At 45.6% G+C, this 9,306-nt stretch overlaps 1 protein-coding gene across 3 annotated transcripts in view; it reads left to right on the forward strand.

Annotated features, from left to right (window-relative positions):
• ccser1 (coiled-coil serine-rich protein 1) overlaps positions 1–8,892 on the forward strand; it is an 80,662-nt gene extending 71,770 nt beyond the window's left edge. The window contains exons 10-11 of one of the 3 annotated variants that reach the window (XR_003751236.1): positions 5,617–8,500; positions 8,602–8,892. Coding sequence is in view for 1 of the 3 variants with exons in the window: in XM_028996101.1 (XP_028851934.1) it covers positions 5,617–6,144 (528 nt within the window). In the remaining 2 variants the exon portion in view is untranslated. The other 2 variants (XM_028996101.1, XM_028996102.1) reach the window with 2 other exon arrangements.
• Positions 8,893–9,306: the final 414 nt, after the last annotated feature.

Genomic DNA, 9,306 nt, shown 5'->3' on the forward strand with positions numbered 1-9,306 from the left:
GGCAGTAACGTGTGGAGGTGATGACAGTCCAGCTCTCTGATTGTCACCTGAGCAAATGGGCACAAACTGAAGAGCCATGTGCACAGCGGGACCTTGGACCCCGGCTCATGAATCATTTGTATCCCACACAGTTTGATTTTTGCAAAACGCCAAGTTTCGCTTTGAATTTTTTTCTTACCAACAAGCAGGGGAAAACAATGTGCTGCATGCATTGACCTTAGAATTTAGATTGAACTTTGATCACCTAAAATGACGTATTATTTCTAGATGCACGTAACCTTGTGTCTGTGTAGGGGCTAAAAACAACCCATTAAACCCAATATCAAAAAACGTCAGTTTTTTTTATTTGTAGAAAAATTCCATTATTTTTATTTTAGCAAAAGCCATGAATAAATATTAGGAATAATTAACTTGGACTAAAATAAAAATAAAATACTACACTGTAAATGTAAATAAAATGGAGATAAATTGGAGTGCAAGTTACTTACTTCGGTTGACAGTCAGGACACTTTTTTTTTTTTTTCCCACTCACTGCTTAGTCAGGGTCACGGCTGCCGTAGTCCATCCCATTACTTTGGGCACAATACACACACACACACACACACACACACACACACACACACACACACACACACACACTAACTTCTAATGGACATTTAAGAGTCACAAAGTGTTTGAATGGAAGAATTTAAAGTGAAGTGATTGCCATTGTGAAACACTGCAGCACAGCACACGGTGACACAATGAAATGTGTCTTCTGCTTTTAACCATCACCCATGGTGAGCAGTGGGCAGCCATGACAGGTGCCCGGGGAGCAGCATGTGGGGACGCTGCTTTGCTTAGTGGCACCTTGGCGGATCAGGATTCGAACCTTCTAATTACGGGGCCTCTTCCATTATTTTAAATTGTCGAATGACAGTACCTTAATATATATTCAAGTGTCTCACAAAAAAAAAGACAATATGAAATGCTGTAGTGTGACCTTGAGTGAATTATTGTTTAATAAGTGTAAGAATAGAATGACAGCCCATCCACCCTTTACCCTTCATGCTTTATTATGACTTCAAAGGCATTCAAAGACATGTGACAGTCAGTGTAGTTTTAGTACAGTCTCCAGCCTGACGCAGCTTCACGGTAAAACACTGACTGCTGCGACATTATCACCAGCCTCTGAAGCGTTCTGGAGGAAATTCATTCCACGAGCTCCTTCCCTTCTTCTGTTCCTGCCATCTTCCCCTACCCCCTTCTCTTGATATATATTTTCTTTATTGTTTATCCAGCTCTTGTGCTGTCAGCGCGAACAAGACGGGTTGCAGTAAAGAATCTTATCTTCCCCAAAGCTGACAGCTGGGTGAGGGGCTGAATCGGCTTTGATGTTCACTGATCTATTTCACACATCACCCCCATGCTCCATCAGGCCTCGTCATTGGGCAACAAGCCCCTTTTCTCAGAATCAAATGAAAATTTTGGGGAATTGTTTCGCTCTGCTTCTTCTCCTGCCATAGCTCTTATTTACTTTTTCTTCCGTACTTTCAGATATTTTTTTCTCGTTCTGTCTGTCTTATCCTCTCTCACCCACTTCTTTTAGCTACTGTGGTGTTGCACACTGTCAGCTTCACATCAGCTTCAGTATTCTGCACATGCTGTAGTAACACCACTGCAGGACACAATAGGCATATGTCTGGACACATTTTGCCAACTGAAGAATAATAATGTGTCCTGAAAACAATAAAAGTGCGTTGTAATAACGAGAGTAAATACAGTAAAGCAATGAAAAGCCATGGGTACAGATTTTTAGACATGAATTATGTGATGCAAAAACAAGTGTGGCCAATATAAAAATGGTCAATTTTTCATTGAGAATTAATTATTTTAAGAATTGTGCTCAATTTGCAAGAGTTAATGTATTGTACATATTTAAACTCTATTTCTGCAAATTTTTAGTTTTAAAATGACTAACCATCTCCCTTTTTCCTCACACTTGTCTGTCCAACACTAGCTTTAGATGTGCTTTGCAGCAAGCCGTAGTCTTGAGAATTAATTGCAAACTGTTCGATTAATTAGTAAACTTACAGCCCTTATTTCAAATTACTGCCCTATTCCCCATCCAAGGATTTTTGCTTTTTTCTTCTGCACACTCTTTCACTTCTCTCCTTTTTGCACTCCTTCCCCATATATCTGGTGTGGCACAGCACGGCATTTAGGCAGGGCGGCATGCCAGGCAGCAGCACATTTCCTTAAGCCCATTAGCAGTTTTAGGAGCAGTCTGCAATCGCCGGCCTGTTCATCCAAAGCCGCCTCGGCCATTTGTCTCAAAGTGCCCGCGGTGTCAGCTTAAAGTGCTCCTCCCCTCCCGTCGGCGCTCCGGCCCGCACCCGTCCGGCCTCGGCAGAGAATTTGCTGGAGCCGAAGCCGACTAACTTCGCTCTTGAGCGGCAGAGACGTTACCAAGTTGACGTGGTGGAACAATGACGGCAGATATGTCCTCAACTAGAGCTAATAATCCCTCTTATCTTTCTCTCCTGCATCAGATGCTCTTTCAGTCGTTTAGTAACGGGGAAATGGCTGCTGTTCGTATAAAGCATCGGGGATATCACACTTTGTCATGCAATTTTTTCGTGCCCCGATTGATTTTGACTAAAAAAACCTTTGTGTCTGTGAAGTGCACATTTTCAATGCCCATAATTTATGCATGAGTGTGAAAAAGTAAACAATTGCACAGAGGGGACCACCCGCTCCAGGACGTGCACACACACAGCACTTTAATCTTTCATTTCAGACCGAGACCGAGGCTACCCCACCTCAGATCTTGTGGCCAAGGAACATGAATTGGACGAATAAGAATAGTGAATAAGTAAAAAACTACTGGTAGCTGTCATGTCACATTGCACACTGTGTTTGGGTGTAGAGGCTTCTTCATTTAGATGCTGTACGTCAAGGAGGGGTTGTGTGTGTGTGTCACTTGGGTTGGATTTGGGACGGATGCGTCTTCCCACAGCGGAGAATCAGCCGGAGGGATTCTGAACACTTCTGTGCTGTTAACGTAGCACCGCGTACTTTGTGAACTAATAAAGAATTGGGAGGCGGAGTTATATAAGACCTTGCGACCATGTGGGCGGGGCAACAGGTCTCCTGATTCACTCTCCCCTCTGAACCCCAGCATCTCTCAGCAGCCCGAGCTGCAGCAGAGGTTGCTCTCCATTCAGGAATTTTCTGCTGAGATAGTCTTTGAAGATCAATATTCTGTACTATTTCTAAAGCATTTTTGCTCTCTCTCACACACACACACACACACACACACACACACACACACACACACACACACACACACACACACACAGCACCTGAAAATACACCTGTGCCTTTCCTGCCTGCAGCCTTTAAGTGCTGCAGTTTGTCCGTCCGTCCATTCCACCCACTCCGAGCACAGCTTTGGGCTGAGATTAGTGGAACAGGCATTGCTGTGTTAACACTCGGGTTCCTGATAAGTACTTTTCATCCCTTATCTGTTCTCCTAGGGTGGGGTGTTGGTTTGATGAAAAGATTGTGCGTGTGTTGGGGAGAGGAAGGGTGGATCGAATGGATTTTATTTCAGTTCACACCTCTGGAGTCATTACATTAGCTCAGCTTTGGTTCATTTAATTAATGCTCCTTCCCCCTCTTCATAACAGATTAGCATCAAACGTTGCACGACTGTTATTATTATATTACTTTTTGGTTGTCAGCTTGGCAATTGCTTCATATAATGAGAAATGGGTTAGTATCCGAATTGAATTTGGATCCAATGGCGTGAGTACAGTGGAGGGTTTACATAACAGCAGCAGTGCGGTGTGAGAAGTGAGCAGGTGGCTCGGGCGTCTCGGTGCTGGACACCTTCTTGTGCCTCCTCCCCACAATGTGTGCCCAAGCCTGCCTGGCAGGAAGTGGCAGGGGTCCAGGTGGTTGGAGGACAATTAGGAAGGTTCAGGAAGTGGAGCAGTAATGTCTGGATCATCCTCAACACACACTTCATTCACTGTGTTAGACATTAGAAGCTGCTTGGTAGTCCTGTACTGATGCCTACAGTTCATTTTGTACCAGCTCCAGAATGGGGCATCAACAGCTCCTGTTCTGCTCAGTGCTCCAGTGTGTGAGACAGATCCCTGTTCTTGCAGCATAAAACAGTACTTGGCTGGAGGCATGTTTTCAGGTCATCTGTCCCTGTGTGCATCTGTCTGTTAACACTGTATTGCAGGAATTTGGTTCAAACGGTCACTCTGACATTGTCATGTTCTTGTGAGAACAACGGGCCTATTTTCTATTTTGTAACATCAAAAAATTGAAACCCGCAGAGTTTAAAGCAATATTTTGACCTGACTGGTTCTGAACAAAATGATTATATTTGATTATATTTTAGATTATTTTAACTATTAATATAGCAATTGTTTTTACGGTGCATCGGTTAATCTAACGATTATCGATTTCCACATTTGTTGACTAATATGTCAATTTATACATTCTAACTTACACATCTGAATGAAAAAACATGAATTATCTTAACATTCAAAAGATCTTTATTGCTCTTAAACTATATATATATATACACACACACACACACACACACACACACGGAAAGAATCAACTGAAAGAATACAATGACCAATGCAAACTTGGGGGCTTCAATACAGATGGAGTTTTATTGCTTTTATTAAAACAAGCCAGCAGCTCCCCATGGACCAACAGAATTTAACAATCATGTTGAAAACTAGTTTTTTTAGGGTTTGAGGCACAAAACCATTTCATTTAATTTATCAACTTATCTGATCAACTGAGGTTGTAGGCGATTTGCCTGCCAAGGGCACAAAACAGGCTGGCACCGCCCCTGGCCTGAAACATCGGCCGGGATTTGGAACTGCTTATGGATTCGTCATGTCATTGCCATCCTACACCTCGCCCACTCGCGATACGAAAATACCGCTCCGCCCCCAGCTAAGGTGTGTTCTTATAGCCTACTGAAACATTCACAGTTCACAGGACAAATTACAGAGTAACCTGTTTCTTAATTGAAGTATGCCTACATCTGTGATGAACGATAGCATTTCTTGCACTACTGAAACTCACGTTGCTGCTACTTGCCGGCACCTCCATCTTTGTTTTGGCGCATGTTAATGTGACACTGGGTCATCAGGAGGGTGAGAGAACACTGGCACAATATGACAAACATTAGGCTACATCAGTATAAGCAGCGTAACAGTACACTGTTTACTAGTGTAAGGTCAAAGGTGCGCTCAGGATGGTTAATGAACACTTGAACCAGAAGACAACAAAATCCCAGGTTCAAACCCCACTTTCTACCATCGTGTCCCTGAGCAAGACACTTAACCCTGAGTGTCTCCAGGGGGGGACTGTCCCTGTAACTACTGATTGTAAGTTGCTCTGGATAAGGCTGTCTGGTAAATGGCGTAAATGTAAATTAATACAAGGTATAAGAAGGTTAGCTTTCTGTTTCCAAAAGGTTTGACTTTGAGGTGTTCCCGGTATAGATACATACAACCCATAGCACGTTCTAACTTATAAAGCACGTTTTGATGTATTTAACATAGAAAATGACTGCTTTTCTTGTTTTCTGGTTTCTAGGCACCTGTTCATCCCGGCAGAGTCACAAACCAAACCAGCAGCAGCAGCAGCGTAAGGGAGCGAAGGTCCCCCCGCTCTCTCACCGCAGACCAGTATAGCCGCCCACCAGCCGAGCGCCCAGCTGCCTGCGACGACCGGGTGTGTCCCAACCCGGTCTGGTGCCTGAGCGCCAGCAGGGACCCCCCCGCTGGGCCCCGGAGGTTGGACGGGGTACCATCTTCTGATCCGGGCGTCCTTCGAAAGGCCGACCATCCTACCAGCCAGATCCCGCGAGCCGTGGCCGCCAGCAGCTGCAGCCTGCAGAGCCGCGGCAGCCCGTCACGTAGCCTGTCCTCCGACAGCGAGAGGGGGTCCCTGCCGCGCCCCACCTCATCGCTGTCTTCATCGTCCTCTTCATCCTTCGCAGGCCGTCTGGGCCAACCGCCCCGCGGCCCGCTCTCCCTGCACATGTACAGCCGCAAGAACGTCTTCCTGCAGCACTCGCTGCACACTGCGGAACTGCAGGCTCTCGCCCAGCAGGACGGCTGAGAAATAAATACCTCCACGTAACTACTCACACATACACACCCGAATCACCAGCACATTCACCGGACCGGCAGCCACGGCGTCTTCCCGCTCACGTCTGACGGGCAGCAGCGGTCTCAGCAGCTGACGGCTCAACGCGCGCGGAGCAGATGGAACATGCCGGGCCGCAGTCCAACCCAAACCACCCAACTCATGAGTCTTTACCTCTCAACTCCATGAGGAACCGACCGTGGTGAAACCCAATTGGTTCTGCAAGCACACTCTAATGCCCAGAACTTGCTTTTCTACTGCAGATAGACCTGCAGGTACCTACGGTACTTCAAGAATTCGAGTTTTTTTTTTTAGAGATGACTGGATGAGTAGTGATTAAGTGAAGAAGAAAAGTTTGGTTTGTTCTGGGTTGTTGGGTTATAGTCCAGATCCCCATGTGCTGCGACTTTTTTCAGAAAACCCCTCTGTTCTCCTTTTATTTCCGTCCAGCTCATGTTGGATCCCATCAACGGCCCAGATGGTGACCAGCAATTATGTTCCTTCATTTGTCCACAGCCACATTTTTATAACATTTTAGGCTTTTGTCCTGATTACATTTGTTTTTAGGGCTTATGCTTGTAAAAACACAGCAGAAAATCCACCAAAGTGAGTTCATACCTGGACTTTTGATTGGCACAGAGGAATCCTGGGAGTGACGATATTGGCATGCTGACACAGGTCTATGAATATCATTCTGCCTTATTACATTGTTTACAGCCTCAGTGTTCCTCAGCCAGCTACTCATTGCTTAGCAACAGCTGGACCAGAGATGGAACCCTTTCTCAGTAATATTCTCGGGGTCATGCCATACTGTGGGGTATTGACTCTCTCAGGATTCCTAACAGCCAGACAAAATGGCAGGTCGGAACTAACTGTAGCATTCATATTTTTTATGGAATTGAAATGGTTCATCTTTACTACATAACCTTTCATCTTTTACCATACAAATCCAGCATCTCATATTAGTATATTACTTCAAAAAACAACACAGACAAAATTTTTAAAAAACTTTTTCAGTGGACAAAAGCTGCAATCCTGATCCTAAAGGTGCTCCTGACCCAGAGTTTTCATTCCAGCCACAGGGCAGGCAGAACGCACAGAAGGCTGGAACCAGAACGTTCTCCAGGAGCAGGACTGGAAACCCCTACGGCCTCCTTACCCAGAACCCTCGCCAGTACTGGAGCCATGAAAATTCCGCAAGACGTCACCCCCACGTCTACACTTGTGCCAAACAGTCGGAGAGTCAGACTCTACTTAGTGAATTACAGTCCCACCGTCAGACCCCTTTTAGGGGATTTAACACTTGTTAACCTTTGGTAATTGCATGCTTTTTAAACTACAAATAAAAGTGGACTCGGAGCCTTTTTGTGAAGGGACTGTGGGCTAAAATAGCTTTTACAGTGTTTTAATCAGGCAAGGTGGCTCGTGATTCACACCACTGCTCGCTCGCTTGCTTTTTTTTTTAAGAAATGGATGCCAGTTTTACGGGGTTTGTTGCTATTCAAATGCGGCATATTCACCCTTTTTTTATGGACAGACTCAGTGGCGGTGCACTTTAAAGTAACGCGTTGACCTCTGACATGAGCACCTACATGCTGGAGATGCAGGTGAATAACAAAGTTGTACATAGTCTAGAGGTTCATGATTAAAACTGCCGCCAACTCTCCGGAACCGCTCTCTCTGCGGATTCTGGACCGGGCGGTATTCGTGTTGGGTCAGGGGTAGGACGGGTCGCTGCTCTCCTTTCCTTTTTCCCCGCCGCGGGGGCGGAACATGGTGCCGAGGAGCGGGAACAAGGACGGGTGGAGGTGAAGGAAAGCCTGGAGAAACGCGGCCTCGTCCACCAGGTCCCCTCCCACAGGCCCGCTGTTCCACTTCCCAGGTCCGTGGGGAGCAGCAGACTCAGCGCAGCCTACTTCCACATCCTGGCACCAGCGAGCCTGCGGAGGGAGCAGATTTACAGACCCAGAACCGCCATCTCACCCTTCCATTAGGACTGAGGTGGGACAAACGGCGACTGGATTTGAAAAACGACCTCATCGGAAAGCAGCTAATGCGTTGTTGCACATCCATTTCGTATGACTGTGTCCTTTTATCGCCCCTCAAACCTGAGCGAAGTCCACACTGACATTGAACACACTTCTTTTGGACACTTGTGCATGTGTAAAGTTAGGAAATTAAGCCCCGCCTGCCTCATTTGTTCTCCCGCATCAACTTCAGCTTGGCTGAGAGCTGACAGGAAGCAGAACTCTTCCAACGCGAGACGGTTCCCCGTGGAACCGAGGATCATCGCTGGCTACGGAGTTGCATCTCACAGCACACGGCACTGGTCAGCTGAGGGGTTGCTGCCTTATTTATATAATTACTTGGTGTTCTGTGACGTGTAATCGCTTTTTTTTTTTTTTTTGCCCTTTTGTTTTTTCCTCGCAGAGCTTTTGGAAATTGTGAAAGTGAATCCCGCTGACATACAAAGCCAGTGGCAGAATGGTAAATATATTTTATATAGGTACCTCTGTTTGTACCCTTAAGTTGTACGGTCCTTGCATTTTTAAAAATGAACAGGACTCACGTGATGTTGACACTTTTTGAGAAATGATTTTAAAAGGAATAAGAATAATAAGCATAATATGAAGCGATAAGATTTTAATAGAAACAATCAGCATTCTTTACTCTGTACGGCAGTTTACGTGCTGATTTTCACTGGATGTATGAATTAAACAGGTATAAAAAAGGAAGGAAAAGTAATGGTCTTTTCTTCTTCTTCTTCTTCCACCATATGCAAACTTTGGTCTGGCTATTAATTAAGTTTAATCCCAGCCCAGCGGGCCTCGGAGACTCGTCTTATTAAAAACGGCGGTGTCCCTTGATTAACGCTGCAGAAATCTGACTCATCAACGTGGAGCCTGTTGCTCTGGAATCAACCGACTGGCCGTGGCCACCGTCCATAGACCAGGTGACACGTGACAGTTCCGCTGGCCCACAAGGTTCCACACAGAGAAACCAAGGTACATGGATAAATCGTGGATGATGCATAAAAATAGTGCCATTTCTGGTGTTCCTTGTGAGTCTCAAGATGCGCCGTTTCATCTTTACTCATGATGTTCTGTTGGAGAAGTCTGATCCTTCGGACTACAG

The sequence above is a fragment of the Denticeps clupeoides genome, chromosome 11, assembly GCF_900700375.1.
Source record: "Denticeps clupeoides chromosome 11, fDenClu1.1, whole genome shotgun sequence".
Classification (NCBI taxonomy): Eukaryota; Metazoa; Chordata; class Actinopteri; order Clupeiformes; family Denticipitidae; genus Denticeps; species Denticeps clupeoides.